Raw genomic sequence first — 23941 nt, forward strand, 5'->3', positions numbered from 1 at the left:
TTTTCTGTTTTCTGTTTGGACAAGACAATGGTTAACCATGTTTTGGTGTTTGAAGGTGGGTTTTTTTTGTTGGACGTTTTTATTTAGTTTTTTTAATATATATATTTTTAAAACTCTGTATAAATATACTGTTGAAAAAATCCAGGTTGGTATGCTCAAGGACTGCAGGCCTTGTTGGATACAAAGGATGATTTGGGTCTAAAAATGGATGGTCAAAGATCCTGGAAGCAAATGGGCTGTTTTGCCATATAAGGAAACTTGGCACATTCAGCTGTGTATTTTAAGATAGCACAAGTGTGGTGTGCTACTACTTTATTGGCAATATGTTGGCAGTGTGCCTTCTTGCAAGAAGCACTGAATCCTACTTTGTGGAATCACCCAGCAAAGTGAGGGGCAGGGAGTTGCATGGTTGTTTCCCATAATAAATTACAAAGGCTGTTCCTGCAGTAATTGAATACTTGGGCAGAGTCAGGTGCACGTGCAAGATGAGAGATGCAATTTTCGGTTTCGCAGCCACGCACTAAACAAAGTATGAGTTGCAGTTACTGTGCAATTTGTAAATTATTTCCTCCCTCCTGTCTCTAAGTCCCTCAAGTGGAAGCTGACTGTACTCTGGGAGCAGTAGCTGAATGACAAGCAGAAGGGTCTTCTGTTTCGTATGTGGAATAAAGCAGAGTGTTGGGCATAGCAGCACTTCCCCTACATTGCAGTTTGTAGGGAGCTGGGAGGTAGAGGTGAATGTGCTGGGTTCTTCCAGTGTTGCTGTGCTAAGATGCAGGGCAGCCTGCAGCAGGGTCCTGCGTGCCTGGGGGGGTTCCTTCACCTTGGGGGGTGTCTAGAGGAAACAGAAAATGTGGGACCTCTGCAGGGCCAGGACCCTCACATGGGTTAAACCCTTAAGTGCTTTAATCACAAGAAGCCAGTGATGGTGGATGGTTTCCTACACCTGCATCACTGGTGTACTGAACTGAGCTTGTGGTGACTTCACTTGCTGCAAAGTGACTCTGTGTAATAGTCCTGACATGTTGCATACTATTGTTAAATAATAATTTCAAATGTTAAACACTGCCATATGCAACTTAGGTCTCTTACTTTTTGGTATGAAATGAACAGCTTCCAACAGCATGCTCAAATATAAATTACTGTGTGGAAAACCAAGAGCCAGGAGAAGATGCAGATGTTGCTGCAAGATTACAAGCTCAAACAAACTATTAGAAATAAAACAGAAAAAGGGGAAAATTCTTTTACCGCAGGAAGATCCCATAGGAATAATTGAAATAACCATCAATTTTAACTATATCCTGAATTACCCGTCATTCACTGTTTCTGAATTGTCATGTTTTCATTTAATTGAGAGCAAGCAACAAAGTCGTCAATGCAGTGTTTCCCTGCTACACAGTGATGGTACTTCAACCCCCGAAACCGTGAGTGGGGAAGGAGGGTGCGGGTGCCAAACCCTCCTGAGCCCTGTGCAGGGAGTTGCTGTAAGGCCCCAGGCCTGGAGCTCGTGTTGCAGCGGGCTGCTCTCCTGTCTGCAGAAGTGTAAGATGCAAAAAAGTGCCAGGCATTGTTGGAATGCTGTGCTTGTTTCAGATGCAAGTGGAAGACTATAGAGTTTAATGAAATACCTTGTTTTTTTTCTCTTAACCAGTTTTATAAACTCAGATTCTTAAATATCTTTAAAACAGGATGACAAGTTAATAACTGTGTGTGGATTTGTCGCATGCAATTTTTAATCTAAACAGTTGTTTTCTCAAACATAACACAGAGATTGATCTTTCTAATTGAGGATTATCTACCTTGAGTCCAAAAACATGGAGAAATGTTTAAACAGGCCTGTTGTTTCATCTAGAAAAAGAAAACTAATGCAGCCTGGTTTTAATTACAGATCTCTAAATAAAGAGTGTCTCTTGTAAATCTCCTCTACTTTCTCTGGAAAAAAAAAGGCATCTGGAACAACCTGATGCCAACCAATGAATCATTCTTTAAATAACATTAACTTATTGCATGCTGGTGCTCTATAGTGTCTCTCGAACTACCTTAAAAGAGGTTGTGGTCAGGCAGGGGTGAGCCCCTTCTCCCTGACAACCAGTGATAGGACAAGGGGACAGTGTCTTAAGATGTTCAGGGGAGGTTTAGGCTGGACATGAGGAGAAATTTCTTCACAGAAAGGCTGATTAAACATTGGAATGGACTGCTTAGGGAGATGTTGGAGTCTGTCCTTGGAGGTGTTTAATGAAAGACTGGATGTGGCACTCAGTGCCGTGGTCTAGTTGACAAGATTGGACTCAGTAGAGTCCAGTCTCGGTCATAGATTGGACTCAGTATCTCAAAGGTCTTGCTGCCTGATTCATTGTGTGATCCTGTGCTCTGCAGCTGGTCGACTGCTGTAGGTAGATTTGAAACTGAGAAGGTGTTTAAAGAATAAATGGTAGCTTCTGCAAGTGCTTGTGTGCCAGGCACTGCATTGGGAGTGCACAAAAATTGAGATAAAGTTTAAAGCAGTAAGGAGGACCCATCAGAAAAGTACTCATTTGTATTTGTCAGGTGTCTGGTGTGCATGTTATTCTCTGCTAGTGTAATTTTCAGAACTCAAATAATTTACTAGTTTGTATGATTGCTTTGGTGGTTCTGGGTGAACAATAACGTTAAATAATATGACAGCTCTTCAAAGCTATTGAATTCAGATAGTGAAGCCCAGAAATTTCCTTCCTGGGATGTGTTTTTCTTTTCACTTAGTTTCCTTTTCCTTTTGCCACCCCAAATGTAACAACCTGTTTTCAGCTATTCCCACCTTCCTGTTAAATTTATGGTCTAGTCGGTGCATATGCTTTTGCCTGTGAGTAACATCACTCTTCTAGCTAATTCTGTTGTCAGTAAAGAAATTGTTCACTCGAGTGCGATTACCTATGTCCATAAATATGTGCAGGGCTGTGGCCTTAAATTGTGAGGTTTTTGAGTTGGGAGGTCAATCTGTTTTATTTGTCTGTAAAGTGTCCCATACGTTTGAGACACCATGTACAGAGCATGAACTTGGAGTTCTCCAGCATGGACTGCTGGAGTAGACTATGCAAATGAACTTTTGTTTCTGAAAATCTGCTAATTAAGCAGCAATAGCGAGGAGCAAAACATTAAAACATCTCTTGGTTTGTAGGATTGACCAATTTCCTTTGAGCTTTCTCTAAAGAAAACGTGTGCAGGCTGTGCAGAAGATTACTATGGGATGACAGGAAATTACAACAGCAACAAGGTTAAAACAAGAACAGAAGGTCAGCAGGACAGTTCAGGCACTTGTATTAGGGAAGAGGCTGCAGAGGATTGGAAGAAGGGACTTCATTTCATATCCTGCTGGTGACCCCTGCTCTGACTTGCAGCTCTGAGGAGAGAGCATTCATGTTCCCTCTTCGGGAGCTCTGCAGGCTGGCTGTCAGTGAAAGGCTTGAAGTCGGCTCCTTGCTAAAAAGCCTTCAGTACACATAGTAAAGTTTTCATGATCTGGTCAGCATTTATCTTTATGGGTGGTCAAGGGATATAAAATGAAACAGATAGTTTCAGAGAAGGCTCTGTTATGTTGTGTGTAGAAAAGTGTTGATATCATCATCTCTCATTTGGAGAATAGCTGCAATCAAATAGTGCCATAAATTCCTGATCAAATGATATCTCAAAATTTTAATCAGAGTAGCTACACAATCAGGAGAGATGGGGCAGATAATGCCTTTGTGTTTGTTACAGAAGGGACTGGCATAAAGAGATTCTGGCAGTCAGCAGTATGAGGAGTTAACACAAGTGTGTTTCCCAGCTCTGGACAACACATAATGTTTTATCTCAAAAAGCCCTATGGAGTGGAAGTTCCCAGAAGACATAGTATATTTTGCTACTGAAATTTACCAGTGAAATTGGATGTGTAGTTTTCACCATCAACCCAAAATCTCTAGTTCTTTTTTTGCTTGTTTTATTAAAACTAATCTCTCATTTTATGCTGATAAATTTGCTGTCATTAATTGCAAGTATAGTAACTTTTGCTGGTAATTAAAACTACTTTGTCTAGGCTGGTGCATCTGAACTGAACCCACAGCAGACTTGCCAATGGTTCTGGAGTATGCCGTGTCCTGCAGTCCCTCTAAAGACCTGAGCTTTCTGAGCTTATATCATTAAAAAAAGAAACCTAAAATTAGTCATTGTTCATGCATTTAGGTGATAATGTTTCTTGAAATTCGCTACAGCCATAAGCTTTATCACCATGAAATCTCCGAGGAGGACATTCTGTTCCCCGGTCAGCAGATTTGGGATCATCTCTTGAAACCGCCGACACCAGTCTTGGCACAGGCTGCAGAATTTCACATATTGTAACCCAGATGAATTACCCTGTACTTGCGCTTTGTTACAACGTGCAAACAGATCTGAGTCACTCAGGAAGGGAGATTTACCATGGCCAGGTTTTTCCACATCCTTGCACGAAGCGCTCCGACGTGGCCCGGAGCGCTGCTGGGGCGCGCAGTGCGTGCCGAGGTGCCGCTGCTCGCCGGCCGCCGCCGCTGTGCCCGGCCGGGCTGCGCTGTGCCTGAGCGCGGCCATCGCGGCCGGAGCACGGCGTGCCTGGCGTGCCTGAGCGGGCAGGCGAGCCGGAGCCGAGAGCAGCTTCCTGTCTGTCCACGGACAAGGCGGCCACGTGCCTGCCTTTTGCAGAGCTGCTTCCAAGGTGTTCGGGAAACATCGGGATTGCTCTGAGGAGTGCTGTTAGTTGTTTCTGTCCCTCAGCTCCTTCTAATAGATTGTGCAAATCACGCAAACTTTAGCACTCCTTGTTGGAATGCGTGTTCTCAGTCTCTTTTCCTCCTGTGGCCTGTGGATTTTACTGTAGTGTGCTTATGATTCTGATTTTGGGGTGACTGATCATGGGTAAGAAAGTCCATAAATCCTTGGAGCATGTGCATTAATAAAAACTTTTGTCTTCACAGGTTTTGCTGTGGTATATTTTGTCATTATGAGATGTCGTCTACCAGTGCTTCATTTGTGCAAATTAAATTTGATGACTTGCAGTTTTTTGAGAACTGCGGTGGAGGGAGTTTTGGGAGTGTCTACCGAGCCCGATGGATTTCTCAGGACAAGGAGGTGGCAGTAAAGAAGCTGCTCAAAATAGAAAAAGAGGTAAAAGTTTACTTTTCATTCACTTTGTCTGCTGTGGTAGCAACAGAAATTCTTTTCTAGTGTTTTCTGTCCTCTAGGTAATGCAGGCAAACTACTTGGGGATTTTTGTTTGTTTAATTACAAAACTCTGTAGGCCAAGATGTTACAGTAAGGACATAATGAGCAGTCCAAGCAGAGGAGGCTGATTCAAAGCACTGTTGTTTAACCCTTCACTGTTGTTGCCCACTTTTTTTGTTTTGCAATTCTCCTCTGCCTGGCCCTGAGGAGAGCTTGTTGCACCTGTGGAGCTACTGATTTCCTGTTGATACCACTAGCATGTTGCTAGATAGGAAGAGGTCGTGTCCCTGTCATTACCTGATTCCATTTTGTCCTCTTGACGTGTGCTCTGTGGTTTACATCTCTGTTTACTACAGGCTTAGAGTTGTCTCTTCCCTGCCTGATGAAGATTTTGATCTAGGGCTCCACTAGCTCCTAGTTAGTCATAGCCACATAGTCATAGCTTGGTTTTGCAATGAGGTAGTTTTAACCCTCACTGTTCTGCCAGTCTCCTTCCCTTGGGTCATCTTGTGACCTGGAAAGGAGGATGAGTCCTTGGCAATCCTGGGGGAAAAGGCAGAGTTAGCTAAGTGCACCTTTACCAGCTAAGGTTGGTTTGTTGTTTGTTTGTCGTTTTTTTTCCAAAGCTTTTAAAATTTGCCTAAAAGTCCTTTTGACCCCTCATCTTTGCACAGTTTCAGCAGAGATGTGGTGTGTGTCATCCTCACAGTGCTCCAGTCTGCCTGCTGGTCAGCACCACCAATGGAGCAGTGAGCACAGCCCAGTGTAGTGATGGGCAGCAGAGTTACTGGACTGTTGTTCCATCATGACTATATGTAACTTGTATACAATCTCCTCAGAGTGTTGTAGGAAGACAGTTACAAGCTGGAGGACAGCAGGGCAGTGCTAGGCATAGTAGGCTTAGTAAATAATCAGACACCAAAGTTCATCCACTGCAGCAGCAGCTGAGCTGCCATGACTTTTGAAAGTAAATTTTAAAACAATATGTCTTGTGATGGCATAAAGCTTAATGGAATGGGAAAGGATGGAGGTATTACTTGACACAGGTGGACCATTCAACAAAAATACATTTTTTTTAAGACAGTGCAACACAAAGTTCAGCTTGGAGTAGCAAGGAACACAGGTGTATAGTAGGGGGAAAAAAAACCATATGCCAGAAGGAGGTTATTATAATGTAAGGATTTTTTTAGGGATTAATGAAGACTTGCAGCTCATTAAGAGCTCATATCATGGTGTGGTTAGGCAAATTTGGTTAATTGTTTAGCATATGCAAATCAGGATTAAGTAATTTGTAACAACCAGGTGTGCTTTATCTTGGTATGCAGCACTGGGAGGGTTGATTTTAGGCATATGTGGTTCTGTTCTGTTTAAGAGAGTGTCAGTGAACTGTAAGAGCAGCCCAAGGGAATCTGCAAAAAACTTGAGTGGAAGGTTAGTGAGAGTGGGGGTGTCAAGAGGGGGTGATGAATGTCATCCATCAGGATGAGTTGACAGAAGGGGAGCAAGTGCCTTCCATGACAAATCTGTTTTTCTTTGGACTGGTTATAATTTGCAACTTAAACTAAACCAGACAGGTTATGGGAACAGCTTGGTATGGGCACTTTCTCTTGAAAGTTTTCTGGAAAGGCAGTGGAGAGGCAAGTGGTGATGCCTTAAATAAGTCTGACAAACTTTGGCAGAACTTTTCTGTCAACAGCCTTAGAGAATTAAAAAGTAAGAGCTTATATACAAAGATTGCATTTTCACATGGAGAAGATGAAGGGATAGTTTAATCTAGTGCATAAAGTTATTGCAAGAACTAGTGCTTGGAATCTGTAGCCAGAAAAATTAGAATGGAAAGAAAAGCACAAATTATCAGGAGTGAGGATGAGTAACACTTGGCACAGACTACAAATGAAAGGAGTGAAGATGGAGGATCCTTTTCATCTGTCTTCTCATTCAGATGTCTTCAGACAATTGTTTTTGTCAAGTTGTTGAGCTCAGCACAGGAGCATTTTGCTGAAGTATAGTGGCCTGTGCTGTACCAGAGGCCATCTTGGAGGCCAAAAGGTCTTCTGACCCTAATGGCCCTCACATGTTTACATATGTAGCATCTTCATCTGTAGTGATGACAATAATGAGTGTCTGTGACTGAACTGCACTGAAGTCATGGTGAATTAATGACTCTTTTGATTTCAATACAAAAATAACTTGCCGTAACCCTTGTGTATCTGTGTTTAGTAGGTACTTGGATGCGTTCAGTCCAGAAAACTAATTATTCTGGCATTTGGACAGTGCTCTCAGGCACTCTTGGGGATGGTCCTGTGTGGGGCTGAGAGTTGGATTTGGTGATCTTTGTGGGTCCCTTCCAGCTTGGCATAATCTAAGAGTCTACGCTTCCTAGTTTATTTGGAAGGAAGTGTCCTTTTATCTCCATGACTGCATGTCTTGTATTTCTGTTAACTGCTGCCAATAATCCATAACAACTGATTAGAGGGAAAACACAGGAGAGTTGTGAAAAACTTGCTCAGAGGCATTTCATGCTAGCCAAGTCCAAGGGAGCAAGCCAAGTCAACAGAGCTATGGTATCATTCTGCAAATATGTTGTATCTATGTGTCATTTTATTAAACAAGCCAATCACAACCAGTAAAGATCGTGAAGGTTTTATATTAGCCAAGGGGCTAACAAGTTCTAACATGTGAAACAAAGCAGTTTTTCTTCCAGCATAGCATATTAGAATGTGTGCTTAGAAAAACTTACAAATACTTGGAAGAGTGTTGCTTAGACAGATTGCTTTAAAACTCTTTGAAATATGAGAAATACCTCTTCAAGGCATTAAGTTTTTTTAGACAGGCAGTAAAACACAACTTTACGGGAAGAGGTGTGTGTATATGTGAAAAAATATACCTGAACAGGTCTGCCAGGAAGAATATATATATGCTACAAGGTCTTGGTTAGAATATCAGATGTGATACTGGACAAGAATTGTGCTGATTAAGTAAAACATAGGAATGTAGGCCTGAGTGATTAAATAGCAGCAAAACAAAAATTCAGTTGCCGTTTTACTATCTAGTACAACCACTGCAGTGGTCATAGGTTTAAAGTAGGAAACAGGAGTTCCTAGTGAATTAGTGAATTGTTTTATAGAAAATTAGGCTGTCAGCATGATGTTTATGATGCATGTGGCAGAGTAGAAATGGCTCCTGTAGCAGGATCAGTCCTTCTGCCCTGAGTGATGATTGTGTCCACTCATTGAAGAAAATTGCACATGTACTACTCCAGAAGTTATTTTGGTATTTTTGGGAGGAATTTATATGAATTATTAGATAAACCCATAATTTGGCTCCTACTGAAATGAATGGGAGAGACTGGGGCCAGGGGCCCTATTCTGCAAATTACTAGCAGTTCTTTTGACTCTATTATCTCGAGCAGATAACTGCTGGAGTGAAGTGTTACAAATGTTGTTTTATGCCTTGCCATGATTGCATTTCACTGAAGAGCACTCACCTCCTTTGATTGCCCATCTCTGAAGTTTACCTGTTATTTGGCATTGCTTTTGAGGGCTGTGCTTTTGGTGGCAGTTTGTTGGCAGCTGGTGTGTGGAGTGTTATTTATTTATACATAAATATATACAGGGGATTTATTACTGCTGGAGTTTTACCTGAAATTTGAAATTAATTTTAATACCACAGCTCTTTGAAGTACTCCATGGTCCATAAGATGTCTCCACACTATTGATGGGCAGCAGTATTGCCTCAGCCATTACAACCAGGGTAGTTGGGTACAAGATTACTTGATTTCATGCAGTACATATGTTCCAGGACTTCTTTAAAATGCTGGTCTGTGCAAGCTGCAGTAGAGTGGTGGGAAAAAATAAAATGTAATTGTAATGTTACTGGGAAATGCTTAAATGTTTCTGGTGAACTAACAGAACTAACTTGTGGATAGAAGAAGTTCAATTGAGCAGCATTAACTATGCATGCTTTGTTCAGTTGTGCATTTGAGTTTTATGAGACTCAGAAATAAAGACATGCTTTCTCTGTGTTTGACGCTGTATTGCCTGGAGTCTGACTACCATGGAAGTTAATTTTATATTGTTCGGGTTTTTGTGTGTAATATGTGTATTGTAAGCTTTAGGGGATATTTTAATGCTTCATAAAAATTTTCATATGGCATATAATGCAGCTTGTTCACTTTTTTGATTTTTATGATCCACTTCTGGAAAGGACTGTCCAGAAGGCATAGATCGGGCTTGTACCTTCTGAAGGGGATGAGTTAAGTATAATCACATGCATGTCACTGGACTTACCTCATTCATGTTTGTAGTGCTAAAAGAGAGCATGTGATAATTTTTATGTGGGTCATGAGAGTAAGGACTGGCAATGATTTGCAACAGTAACAAGAGGAAAACAACAGAGTAAAAGCAAAACAAAACAAACTGAAATTGATACTTTAGCCCTGACAGGACTAAAAATAGTGGATGTTCTTTTTCTTTGTAGCTTGTAGCTGGTATGGGTGCTCTGGTGCCAGCCTAGAATGGCTCTCTACACTGGCTTCTGGCTGTAATGAAGGGCAATTTCAATGCTCTATTAATATTTTATTAGCTCTTTCTAGGAGCTTCTACTCCCTAACCGTTCTCAGGTCTGAGTCAGCAAGTATTGAGAGTGATGAACACTGAGAGAGGACTTAGAGTGTGCTGTATGGAGTTATACAGGGGGTAAGAATGTAATATATGAACTTTCCAGGGATATCTGCACCTATAGTGAAAATTTACAAAGTTCACAGTAAGTGATCTCATAGGAACCCATCCAGCTCCATATTCATTGAAAGAAAAACAAAATCACAGAATCAACTAGATTGGATGAGACCTTTTAAATCATCAAATCCAATCTATGACCTAACATCACCTTGTCAACTAGACCGTGGCATTGACTGCCACATCTGGTGGTCACTTCACCCTCCATGCCACCTCCATGGCAGCCCATTACAATGCTCAGTCACCCTTTCTGTGAAAAACTTCTTCCTGATGTCCAGCTTAAACCTTCCCTGGTGCAGTTTAAGTCTCTGTCCTCTTGTCCTATTGCTGATTGCTGGGAGAAGAGACTGACCATCACCTGGCTACAACCTCTTTTCAGGTTTATTGCTATGTGGTGTTAGCTGCTAAAAGGAGATAAAACTGTATTTATTATACCAGAGGAGTATCTTAAAATGTCTTAGTTTCTGTTTTACAGAGTGGTTATTTTGCAAGGTTTTCTGTTTGGGTTTTTTAATATATTTTGGTAAAGGAATTGGCTTAGAGCACTCCTCTTGGTGCTGACTAGGGTATTCTCAAAAGGTATCAAGAGGCTACTTAGAGTTTATAGACTGGAAGTTGTCAAAATTGCCTCAGATACTCCAGCTGTTGTGTATTCTGTATCTTGCAGAATAAATCATTCTGGATAGGACAGACTTCTGCAATGAATCTGACTGATTCTTTATTTGCCCTATTCTTGGCTTTCATTCAAGGGGTAATTTTCTGGAGGACTTTGTTTTCTAAATGAATGTTATATTTCCAGGAATCAAGAAAGTCACTGCATGAGATTTTGTTAGTGGATGCTTTGGATAAGACTGTGTTGTGTTGTGGCATATGTGTTGAAACCAAAATATTGTCCAAACCCCATATTTGGGAGACACCAGTATAATGAAAGATGCCAGAATACAATTATTCTTGCCTAGAGCAGGCTTTAGTTTCATTTTGTCTGTTTTAAGAAACTTCATTCCTATGTTTCTCCCTCCTAAAACCATCTTGGAAACATAGGAATCAATAATAGAAAAGAATTTGTCTGTATTTTGCTACATTTTATTGTAGTGGATTTTTTTACTCATGTATTTAAACATTTTTATACCAGGTTTTTCATTAAATGAGTAACAATTTGAGAGTTGCCTCATTTAAATAGTAAGTATTTGTAGTACAAGTTGTGTGGTTTACTGGTTTTTTTTTTGACCAGCTTAACTTGAGATTCTTACACTGGCTTGTATATACACGTTTTTTAAATCAGGCCAACTTTGGGGTTAATTTGATATGGACATCAGCTTCAGTGATACTGCTGTGTCAGGGCCCACACTGGCAGCATATGGCTTCAAAAGTTATTTTGAATCAGTTGAGACATAGTAACTGTCAGTGGTTCAGACCACTAGATTTTGTACTAAAATTGTAAAGGGACAAGTGTGCATGTCCCCTTGAAGGTGGCCAGTGCTGAACAGTTGCTACATAAACAAATTTGATTAACAGATAAATTGTTAAGCTAAGATGCACCAGGTATGTCTGTTGCTTCCTTTTGCTTGTCTTTTGAATTGCCTTTTGATTAAGCTTTTTAAGTGAGAAGTCAAATTACCTTGTATGTGCTGCTCATTAGGAATGTAGGTACAGCTTCCTTCACTTGGTTAAATCACAGGAAATTACTTAGTGCCTGATCCCTGGGTTAGAAATATCTCTAGGATATCTCTTGGACCCTTTTATCTCAGTTATCTCCAGTTACTCTTCAGTTTCAGTGTTTGTTTGTTTTTGGTTTGGTTTTTTTTTCTTTTTTTTTTTTGCAGAAGGTGAAACATTTGCAAGTGAACAAGTTTTTGTGCTGGTTTCCTATAAATTATGAAGAAATGTTGTTTAGAGTAGGGAGAAAATGTCTGATTGTTTAGAAAACACTCTTTCTTATCCTCTTTGCTGTCCACAACATGCAGCCTGTTAGGATATTATTAAATATTCTTTACTTTTGTAATTAGTTTTATTCTGTGGCACATTGTCTTAAAAATTGTTCTGTCAATTGCAAGTTTTTGTTTGACAGTAGGCTGTTCGCATTTCCAGTAGATATTTAGTTGCAATTAAGGGCATTTTTCCCAGGGTGATTTATTTTGTTTGTTTGTTTCTTTATTTTGGGCTTTTTCTATGTGAGTTTTTGCCTGTTTTTTTTTTAATTTTAATTTTTCTCTAGATATGTTTCTTCTGTGTCAGTCTTCTTTTTGCATGCACTCAGTTACTTATAATTTGGAAGAGAGGTTATGTTGCTTATTTTTTTATGCCAGCAACCCTTGTCATCAAATGGCAGCTCTTTTGTTTCCCCTCCCACGACATTTTCTGACCCTGAGCTTCTGTTGAAGTGATTAACTGCAAAATGGTATTTTTGGAGATTGAAGCTGTCCTGAAGCTTTGTTGTGGAAATCTCATGGATACAGAAGAAATCCTTTTTTCTCAGAGTGCTGTTTTAGGCTGTTGCAGGCTCAAGCAATTGAGGACTGGTTTAAGTTAGACTTATGTAGACATTTATTTAACAATATGTTTTCTTAAAACAGTGTTACAAGTAGAAAATCACAATGACAGGTGAGTGGTAACTTGAGAGATGATAAGCAATTGCATATTTGAGTCTTACATGCTTTGAGGGACAGCTGACAGTTTAAATGTCTGTGACCCACATGGAAATTTGTTGGTGTTGCAATTCCTGGGGATGCTGATTAAATAACTTGCACTGACTGCAGCATACGGAGTGACAAATTGTTTCTGAGGATCCCAGAGTAGCTCTTGAGGTGAGTGGAAGTACTGTTGGAATCTGACACCGTTTCTAGGTTGTTGCACACTGTGTGATGGTTCAGATGAAGTCAGAGACCTGTGCTGGAGTTGATGTGATCTGAGTCTGGGACCATTCATCTCCTGGGGGCCATTTTCCACAGGAGTGTTCAAAGCTGAGCACGGGGGCTGCAGTCTCTGACTGGGTCCCCAAACTACCCGCCACAGACATGGGGCAATGGAATTTTGAACAATGTGTTTTGTGCTTTTAAGAGGGCAATAAAATGCTGTATAGAGCTAGATAGGCCCTACTTTACTTCCTTTTTTAAAATTTGTTTTTTAGTCCCTAATTTTAAACTGGTTGCATGTGAGTTGTGTAAGGGTCTGAGAAAAAGATTTCACTGAAAACAGAGTTGAAGAAAAGAGAAAATATATCTTAACTTGGATGCAAGCATCAAAATCAGTCTTTTTAATTGTAATTAAACAACTAAAACTGTAAAAGATATTTCATATTTACCTATTTCCACTCACTAAGGTGCTGATAGAGAAAGTTTCCTTTTTAAGAGGACAGTATAAACAGTCCCAGGGAAACATTCAGATGTGTTTATGTTAGCTGGAGGCTGCAGAGGAGCCCAGAGAACAGCTTCAACATTAACTCTTTCTCTTATACTCAGTTAATTGCACTCACACACCAGGGAGATGAGGCCAGCAAGGGCAAACACAGAGCTGTGCTTCTGATCCAGCTGCCTCCAGACTGCTCTGCTTCTCTTTTTAAATGTTTCATCTGTTGCAATTCAACGACTGGGGAAGAATCCTAGTTGCAAATACATGTTTGTTTATTAGACTAATGTTTAGAGAATCTGCATTCTGCATAATTTCTGTTTAAGAAGGTCAGCTGCACAGGGAAACTGAGTGTCTTGTACTCAGGAGGGGCCCCCTATGGGTGTACCTCCTTGGCAAAATAGGGCCTGGCCCTTGGATGTCATTGAAGGGGAACAGGGCCACACAACTATCCACTTATCTTCTGCCTCTGGTTGCTTATTTTTATTACTCCAAAACTCCAGAAAATTGAGGTTTCTAGTGGCTAAATGGTGGAGGCGAGGGAGAAAAAATTGGGTTATGATATACATGACTGATCAAACAGCTGTGGGTTTTGTGTATTGTATTTGTGTACCTGATTTGCCAGTAGCCACATCAAAAATAAGCATGGGTGGTAAAATCCCTTGAGCTGTTGTAGGAGAGGTGAGGAAGCTCTTGGTAGACACCAGAAGATGAGATGCAGTTGCTTGTACCAAGTTGCTCTTGGAAGGTGGGGTAACCAAAAGACAGGCATGCAGGCTGGGCGGGTGGCAGCCTTTTAGTGAAAGCTGAGGTACTCTGCAAATTATTATCTGGCAGAGGTAGCACAGGAGAGATGAGTAGATTGTTCTGGAAACTTGCTAAAATTGGCTAGTTGTTGCACCCTCGAGCAAATGAGTGACATTTACTGAGAGGTTATCTTTTCCTCTTGGAAGAATCATACAGCTGAGAAAATGTCATGCATACCTATGTGAAATTAGAGGGGGGAAAAGGTGCAGAAATCGCTTTAATTTTAGTAATGTTAGATGCATTTGAGGCAAACCTTTGAAACATGAAGGCTTATAAGTAGTGCTTGGTGGGTCTTCATCTTTGTGAACTGTGTACTTTTAATCTCCTAAACCAAGGAAAAGGCATTTTGACTTATCTGTGATATGTGTCTGTATGCTGAGGGTGCTGTGTGTGATAAAAATGTGGGGCAACAGATGGCTACAATTTGGAGATGCTGAATTTCTCTTTCTTTTGGATGTTGCCTTGCTGTTACCCCTGTAAGAATTTGTGAGAGCCCTAAAGGCAAATGCAAGATCCAGACCCCACTCAAAAGGACCACACATTTTGGAGTTCTGCTTTTAACTTTCGGGTTCTCGGTTGTTTTTGTATTTGTACCAAAGTCTTTATTGTAAAGACATCTCTCCAAGCCAGTGTCTCATCTGTCCTGTGCAGAAGTGCAGAAGTTGGCAGTAACGTGGTTTCTGGCACTGTGTTCTGAGTGGTTTACTCTGTTCCCATTGCAGACCGATTCCCTGTAAGTGCTAGAATTCTGGAAGGAGTCCTGCAATTTTTCACTGAGTGGGAATAAAGTTCAGTCCTCCTAGGATCAACAAGCATTCTATTTTTACTTAATAAATTTGAAACCTGCAGTAAGACATCTCCTGCCTTCTCACTCGTATGATTCTGCACTATACTGTGAGAAGCAAGATATTCACCGCCTGTTTCAGCTGTTAGTGAGATGAATGTGAAGTAACAGCACTAACAGGGTGCCTGACTCAAGAAATTCAGGGCCAGTGACACTTGATTCTGTAGCAACATTGGCATCAGCTGTTAGCTCTGGTGACACGGTCATTGCCTTGAAACTGTGACCTGAGCTCCCTTTTTGAGAAACGAAGAACCTGCAAACCCACTTCAAAGGGCAGGGCAGCTGCTTTGTTTGTCTTTTAAAAATCTGTATTTCTGCCTTTTTGCTTGGTCAATGTTTAGAACCATTTAAAAGGTAAATCTGACATGGGGACTGAGATCCTGCAGCTACAGCTCCTCTATAATTACATATTCAACCACAGCCACACAAAGGAAAATGAGAGTCCCTTTTCCTTTATGTACCCTATTTCAGCTTTCCCTTAGGTTTAAATTGGCATTTTGGGCTATACTCGCTTGAGCCACTGAAGAGCTTATCAGAAAAGGAAGGAAACAGGGGGAGGGAAAGAAAGATAGATTTCCAAATGACAAGCGTTTGAATAGTCAGAGTTCAATCCCTAAAACAAAAAGTGGAATCTTTTTTTTTTCTAAATAATGTGCTTTACAGTCTCACCTCTCATCTTGAGAAACATAAAAGAGCAAGTAAAAGAGATGACCCAAATCACAGAGTCCTTTGAAAGGAGAAATTCAGCTGTTTTGAACACTTACAATCAAAGGAAGTGGTTTCCCTAATTACATGAACTATGTGAAAGCTCTCAGAATAGCTCTTCCACCCCAGGATTCCTTGCACTTTAGAAGTTTGCATAAAAGCTCACATGGAGAATCAGATGCAAAGTGTTTGATTCAAATTTTATTAGGCAGAAGTGAGCATACATTCCTGTCTCTGGGCTTGACAGCTGCTTGGGTTTGGACCACAAGCCTGGGTTTGATGGATTTCAGTCCTATACTTAAATCTTTCACTCTTCAGGTTCTCTGGTGAGACACCCCTATCGAGAAAAGTAGAATTGAAAAAATGGAGAAAGGATAGAGGGATTTCTTTGTGAGCTTTCAGTTGAGGATTCTTCACCCTGATTAGGCTGTTCATTGTTGTGAAAACCCCTCCGTGTACACAGCTTTTATGAGGAATTTTGCTTCTTCACATTTTAAAGAAACTGCATGTCTTAAAACATACATTTGGAAGAATTGCAGTCTGAATTCTAAAACTTTTGTATCTTTCTAACACCACCATTTACTTCAATCCATGAAAATTCTGAATTCAGTTGAGACTTTGAACAAAAAAGCAATATTTTCAAAAGACTATTACACCTTGTGGTTTCTTTTTGTACATACACAATAATAAAGGTATGTTAGTCTAAACTAAACAGTGAGGACACATGAAAAGATGCAGGACACTTCTAAAGGCTTAAGATCTCTTGTGCTGTCCCTGAGGATACAATATGGACTAATTAATGGTTTAAATATTTAAAAATAATATTTGCAAGGTTTGCAGTAATATGCAAGACCATCACACTTGCCCTGCATAATAATGACCTCAAAATGGTTTCATTCTCCCCTCAGAGCTAACTACAGTAATTATATCCAGATTTGGATAGACAGAGATAATTGATAAAATTGACCTTGAGGAGAGATCTTAAAACTCTTCAAAGTGGAACAATTCAAACTCCAGAAGGAAAAAAAGGCAGGAGGATTATGGCAGCCTTCTGCATACAGGGAATCAGCCAAACCCTCTGTATAGTAAGACTGTATACCAATCGTGAGGTACCGCTAACTCTTCTTGAAAAGAAGAGGAATGTTTCTCTAGTCCTTTTTCTCCCTCTCTTCCCTGAATAAGGGAATTGTCTCCTAGAAGTAAATACCCTTAGGAGGCCAGTGGAGTTGCAAGTAAAGTGCACAGCACAGTAGCAGCACATGTAGAAAGGGAAGGGAAATGTCGCATAGCCAGACAGCTGTGACAGGGTGGGAAAGAGTTCTTGCTGTGTCTTCTAGAGACTTGTGTCTCAGGCAGCAAAGCTTTACTAGAGGATGGTTTTCTTGGTTGAAGGAGAATGCTTGAAGTCATTCCAGCCTTGCTTGATCTGAAAGTGGCATGGAAAATTACATCAGCTTGTGTTTGATTCTTGGTAAGAGTCAGTTTCTTAGGCAAGGGTTTGGGTGTGTCTGGCACTGGAAAATGGGAAGCTGTGGTATATGTGATGCTGGTATTCTTCTGCACCAAAGGACCTGCTGCAGACTTTGTGCCACCAAAACATCATCAGAGTTTCTGGGCCCTGGATCCAGCTTGTGAGCTCAGTTCATTGTACTGAACTTTGCTAATCTAATCCTTGTCATGCTTGGAGCATAAATCAGTAGTTATGCAAAGACTACAGGCATTGCTGGAATAGGAAGAGATGCAAATTCTCTCTGCTGCACTCAGGTTCAGATTGGAATTGTCATTAGCTGCAGCATAATGCCTTCTTTTCAGCTCTTTAGGTACAGCCCAGGAGAGAGGTTTTGTTGGACTCTGCATGAGACCGTGGTCCTGGAAGTTCCTGCGGTACCATATAAATATATACAAATCCTACTTCCTCTTTGCTTCATTTATTGCAGGTCCTCAGCAAGCACAGTGCAAGGTGATGGAGGAATTAGTGCATGTCAGTGGTTTTGTAACCACAGAATAGATGATCTTCATTTTGTAACTGGCCTTGTAAATGTTATTCATTCCCCATTAATTATGTGTGATGTTCCTCTCGTATTAGTAAGTACAGACATGGGTGGTGCTTACAGTACCTCTGGATGTTCTTCCATAATTTGACTAGAGATATTGTTGTTTCAATGGAGAAGAACAATGAGAAAAGAGACTTTTGACTTAATTTGATATCTTGTAGTGGTACAAGACCCCTTGTTCTCTGGTCCTTGTAGGTCTGCAGGACTCAAAGCAACTGCCCTTGTAGGTTAGTCTGTAGTCTCACTCTTCTAGATAGGTTCTTCTGATTTCCACGTTCTGCAGAGTTCAGAGATACTGGTATTCAAGTTATTAACTTTCTAAAAATGTACTTTGAGGCTGTCCACTTGTATTCCTATAGAACAAGAATTAGAAGTTGAATAGTTGTTTCTGCCATATCTGTGTAAGCCAGGAGCTATAAAGACAGATAAGATAGGGAGTTCTATGTACAAGAAATTCATCGCAGAAAACTAAGGGAAAAGCTGAAGTTTCATGTCAAAAATATGTAGTAGAGTAATACTAATAAATGTTGATGTGTGACACTAAAAGCATTTTTAAAATATTGCTGGGTTTTCTCCAAGGTTTTTATCTTAGCCATTGTTTTACTCTAAATTTTTTAGTTCTAATGGAAAAAAGATTGAGCTACCATAAAGGCAGCATGAAGAATCCCAAAATAAACACTGAGTCCATGTTTCATAAAGATGAAAGCTTAAAATTTGATGAGTTTTGTCTAGATGTTTTGTTTTGTTTTTGGTGGGGTTTTTTTTGTTTGTTTGTGGTGGTTATTTTTTTACATTGCTACCCAATAGAAGTAGCATTTGAACCAAGTTTCTAAGTAAAATAAAATTTTCAGTCTTTGACAAAGAAGAGTGACTTCTCTGAAAAGCAGGTAGAATTCACCAGGATTCATGTTGGATGTTTTGGACAGTTTCACAGAAAACCATGATGTGTGTCATTCAAATAATGGTGACAGCTCATTTTCCTGAAAAACTCAGATTTGTGAGGTTGTGCTTTGGGATAGGTAAAAGTCACAGAAAAATGCCTCTCATGTGTGGAAGACTCTCATTCACTTCAGCAAAGTGCCAACATCTGTAGTTGGCAACTAGTTTGCTTTCTTTTTCTGGCTGCTGGTCACAGCTGTAATTTCTGTTTTGAAAGCTTTTCTAAGTTAGATGGACTCCAGGTAGGGAACTATTCATACCTTTTCTGCAGGGCAGCTCAGTTTTGAGTGACAGCTGGGGAGAGCCTTGGGCAGAGCTCTAGCAGCCCATGTGGAAAAGAAAACCTTGTGGTGTGCTGTTAACATATAACAGGTAACACATCTTGTGAAGTGGGTTTTCTTTCATAAGGGTGAGCTCAAGCTGCCTGGTTGAGTTACATTTTCAGGAATTATAACATTTAATAGGATTCCAATAAGAGGGATTCCCATCAAGTGTTGTCCCTGTCATTATCTATAGTAGGTTTGATTTATCCATTCTAAGACAGGCTTTAAGTGAGTGTTCATCAAGAACATGCTAGGTTTTTTTCCCTGTGGTTAAATTACAGTTTTCATGGTTAAGATGGAAAAATACTTCATTGTAAGGATCATAGCTGCTTTAGAGGTGTGGATCAGGATGCATAAGTACAGCTGTTGCTGGCTCTGTGGCAGTCTATGCTAATTGCTCAGCAAAAGCCACTGTACAATGAGGTTTGACTTGTTCTAGATTGTCTTGTTGAGATTCCTTACAGATACCCTGCAGAGCTCAGAAAAATCACTGCTCTAGTTACATATGTATGGCCATGGCTCTTGGAGAGTGGATTAGTTTTGCCCATAACTTTCATACCAAAATGCCTTTCCAGCAAGGTGCTCACGAAACCTACAGTGACTTTGATCTCAGAAATCATTTCCTTGGATATTTTTCAATTTCTTGGGTCTGGAATGATCCCTGTGTTGCATATTAGCCATGATATCTTCTCACCTGGGGAGTATGCCAGGAGTCAAAGTTTCAGGTTTTGTTATTCTGTTGTATTTTAGGAATGTTGAGGATTTTGTTAATGTTCTCCATAGTCAAAGCCAGTTTGTCTTCAAAGTGATTGTGAGTAACTTGGAAAATTTCCCAACACTGAAAAGAGAAATTATGATTGCTGAAAATAAAGAGCTCTATGGGAGCTCAGGTATTTCAGCCCTGCTGTTTAGTCCACTCATCTGTTGTTTCTACTCAGTTCCCGGTGTTGCTTTGCAGCTGGAGGCAGCTCAGTACTCCAAATCTGCCTGAATTAAAAATTACAAATATTGTAGACATTGCTCATTTCTAAACTCTTACACCAGTACAAATACATATTTTATGCATGTTTTGAATGGTTTTGCTTATGTGAATAACAGTAGTGAAACTAAACTTGTTCTTGACAGATCTGCCTTTTTCAGATACCTTTTATTAAATGCTCATACAGTCCCACGTTGTATGCTGCAAAATGTAACAGTCCTTTGGGTGTATTTCTACTTGAAATCTGTCTGAAAAATGAGTTTACTTTTCCATAAACTTTGTTTATGTGTTTTGTTTATTTGGATTTTTTTGTAAATGGCAGTGTAAATGTAACATAGAATTTTTTCAAGCTTACTAACCAGTCTCTAAGGATTTTCTGCAGAAAGTGCTTCTGCTTAGTTTTGTCAATCTGCTAGCAGCCTCTTCTCTCACATCACATTTTTAACCCTCCTTGGCAGGAAAACACCATGATCCTGCAATTTCTTATTTAGTGCTGTGTGGGCTCCACATGGTCATTGTACTGATGGAGGTCAGAGGGAGGATTGAGCCAGTTAGCTTGATCTCATTCCCTCTTACTGCACAAGGCAGAGGGTCTGCTGCCACATCCCAAGGACAAAGCCCCTGTGACTTTTAGAGGGACCAGCCTGCTTTTCATGGGCTGAGCAAGCCATTGCAGTGTTTTGACAGATACATTCTGAATTTGCTAGCTACTACTTTTAATTCTCTAGGCTTCAAATTATCCATAACATACCAAGTTCTGTGCCAAGGTTGCTATAAAGAACTATACTAGATTATAAAACTCAGTTTTATTTTCAAATGCTCAATATCCAATACATTCTACTACTTACAAATCCTAGGGTATTGCAGGATGCAAATTGATTTTTAAAGTAAATTTTATAAGATGGGATGAGTGTAGAACAGAATAAAATTATGTCCATATTGCTTATCTGTGGTGTATTATGATAGTTTAACAGAAATGAGCTCTCTTGGTAATGTGCTTTTACTTTCTTTAAGATTGTAACCTTAGAATCAATACAAGGTATTTAAAGTGTGTGGTTCTATTACAGTGTCTCCAAAAATGAGGTTTTTTTTTTTTTTTTGGTGATATACACCAGTGGATTTAAAATAATGGTAAAATGATTATACAGTAATAGGAATTTATTAGTTTCCTGTACATTTCCACTTTTAGTCTCTGGGATTTGTAACAGTGTAGGAAATAATTTTGGATGCAGATTTGATGCTTTGAAAGATTTGCTCAATCAAAATGCTTCAAAGTACAAATTTTGTATGTCATTGTAGATGTACTTAGGAGAATTTAATTCTGTTATTTACAGAAATGCTGGTGACATCAATCTGAGAATGTAATTTAACTCTTTTCTGTGTGGTTTAAGAAACAGGATACTGTTTCCTAATACAGCCTGAGTATAGAGGCTGTGTTGTGAGGCATAAGTGCTGACAGTTTTAACATGTAAATGGCCTGTAGAAAGCAGCTTTTTTTTTGGGATAAGTTGTCATCTAAATGAATACTAGAAAAGAAGCCCAAGCTCGTACAGCTTTAAGTGCCATGCCAGCCATAGTTTTAAAACTATGATTGCCTGTGGGAAGAGATGGTAGCAAATGTATGCTGGGAGTACACCCATTGAAGCACTTGGTAACTTCTTATTTGCAGGTAAAAAATCTCATTGAGGATTCTTTGGCTTTGCCATGTCCATGTGATTTTTCTCTCGCGTTGTTAGTATTAAAGACTGTTTAGTAGGTTTAACAAAAATACTCTGAACTGGGCAATCAGTATCCTTTGACTGTTAGTTGGGCCCCCAAAGCACAAAATTCTTGTTTGTATTTTTTTCTTTAGAAAACTTTATGGGAACAGACAAATCAGTAGGCAAAGTCCTATAGTTCTATTTTGTATCTGCATAATTTTCTTTTCTGTGTTCAAAACTGTAATAATTACTTAACATCACTGCTATATAATTCTTGGTAATAATTTTATGTTTCTGAAATTCCCTAAGTATCCCTTTATTGCATATTGAGAAGATAATTTGTTAGCAGTGACAGATGCTGACTGTGTTTTTAATTCATCTGTAAAATGATATTTTGGGCTTGTTCACCTAGAGAAACTGATGATATAAGAGGTGTCATCCTTTATTAGACATCAGTGAATTCACAGGAAAGGATTCATGAGACACTGGAAATGGACATAGACTGGATATATTTCGGAGCAGGAGTCTAGAAATAAAGGTGTGGGATTTATATGTGTTAGCGTTCTGTATCTTTTTTGTATGTGGTTTTCACTAATAGAAATTACTTTACTGAAGCATCAGCTGTTCTCTTCCAGCTGCCCTTGTATTAGACTGTAAAATCCCCTGAGAGTAGCTAAGTTGCAGCTCTCCCAAGAACATCACAAAGGTCAAAGCCTTTAAAATTCTACAAGACTTAAGAAAAATATATCTTTCCAAAGCTGCCTTAAGTGGGTCTAAATAACTCCTTAATAAACATGGCACACAATTCTCTGGAAAATTAAATAGCCAAACTTTTGCACAGTGTAATAATATATATTATAAGGCAGTAAAGGAAGTTGTATTAATCAGATTAAATAGCTGACCATGTACAACTCAGTAAATTTGCATGGAATGTAGGTGCCACTTGCTGTGTGGCTCCCTGATTTACTAACAGGTGACGCAATGGTCTCACAAGGGGCTGCAGTTATTTCCTGTGTTAATCCTAAAACAGTGTACTCAGACCAGGGTGGAAAGATACTTTACTTTTCACTCAGCTATTCCAAAGGCACCTGGAAGAAGTGGTGGTTGAGTTGCTTTGGCTCAGTTTGTCTGGACTCATGCAAAAAAAGCCTTTTGATACTGAAGAACTCTGCAAACAGATGTCCTTTTACAGTTCCAGCTGTGCTGCTGGAGCAGACTGCCCAAACCCTTGATCACTTCTCTTGACTACAAGTGTGAGTGTAACAAATTTCTAATATATTTCCAAGGAGAACCAGAGTAACTAAAATATGCTGAGTTGTTTGGTCTTTGCTAACTTTAACTGCCTTGGGATAGGGAGCTCTAAGAAGAGCAGCTGCAGCTGCTATGAGTATCTGGCAAGCAACAACACAGCTGTATGCAAAGTGCCTCTGTCCACATCCTTACTGTCTTTGCGGCTGCAATTAAAGATCTGACGATGTGGCCGTGTCTGATTCCCAAGTAATGCCAGCTCAGCATCAGGTGGCCACTGCCCGCATCTGCAGTCAGCACCAGCCTTGAAGCCCTCATCGGAGCTGAACTGCACTTGCTGCTTTTGCTGCACTGGTAAAAGACAGAGCAAAAACAAGTGAGGGCTTGGGTCATCCTGGTGAGCTCAGGCTTGTGCTGCTCTTAATGAGACCACGCTGCCCAGGCAGCTTGCTTTGTCCCCTCATCTGCTCCTGGCTGTGGTTAGAATTTGTATTTGTGGTTTCTGTCCAGCTATTGCTGAACACAGACAAGATGTGGAGAAGGACTTTGTTTTTACCTGCTGAAACACCTGAAGATATGGTTATTCTTGCATGGGTGTTTGTACTACAAGGTTAAGAGCAGTACTAATGGGTCTACAAGCAGCTCTAGGGTGATGTCAGTCTTAGATGGTGTAACTGTCATTTTCACATATATCAGTAAGTAGAGATTAAACAGGCATAAAATCAAATTACCTGTTAAACACTGTGATCCATACCATGGTTCAGAGGACACAATTACACTGTTTGTACACTTAGGGATTACCTCAATTTCAAACTCTTACACTGTGATTGTTTTATGAATTGGCTTGATTTACAGTAAGCCGGTAAGTGAGAATTAAATGAAAAAGTTTTCAATGTAATTTGTTCTGACCTTGGATTTTGTGGTATTTGAATTATGTAAGCAGTGGATTAGGTTTGTTTAGAAATCTGAATCCCTTAGCCTTCAAGAAATGGTGTGTAGTCTGTAATCCCTTCAGCAGGACTCAAGAGAGGGACATAATTTCATCCATACCTGTGA

The 23941-nt window shown here is 39.9% G+C and overlaps 1 protein-coding gene across 4 annotated transcripts in view; it reads left to right on the forward strand.

Moving 5' to 3' along the window:
* Positions 1-23941, forward strand: part of MAP3K20 (mitogen-activated protein kinase kinase kinase 20) — a 92048-nt gene that overhangs the window by 1852 nt on the left and 66255 nt on the right. For all 4 annotated transcript variants that reach the window (XR_007778021.1, XM_050977090.1, XM_030241035.2 and 1 more), the window contains exon 2: positions 4959-5148. Coding sequence is in view for 3 of the 4 variants with exons in the window: in XM_050977090.1 (XP_050833047.1) it covers positions 4990-5148 (159 nt within the window). In the remaining variant the exon portion in view is untranslated. The remainder of the gene's footprint in view (positions 1-4958; positions 5149-23941) is intronic.

Source organism: Serinus canaria, chromosome 7, assembly GCF_022539315.1.
Source record: "Serinus canaria isolate serCan28SL12 chromosome 7, serCan2020, whole genome shotgun sequence".
Taxonomy (NCBI): Eukaryota; Metazoa; Chordata; class Aves; order Passeriformes; family Fringillidae; genus Serinus; species Serinus canaria.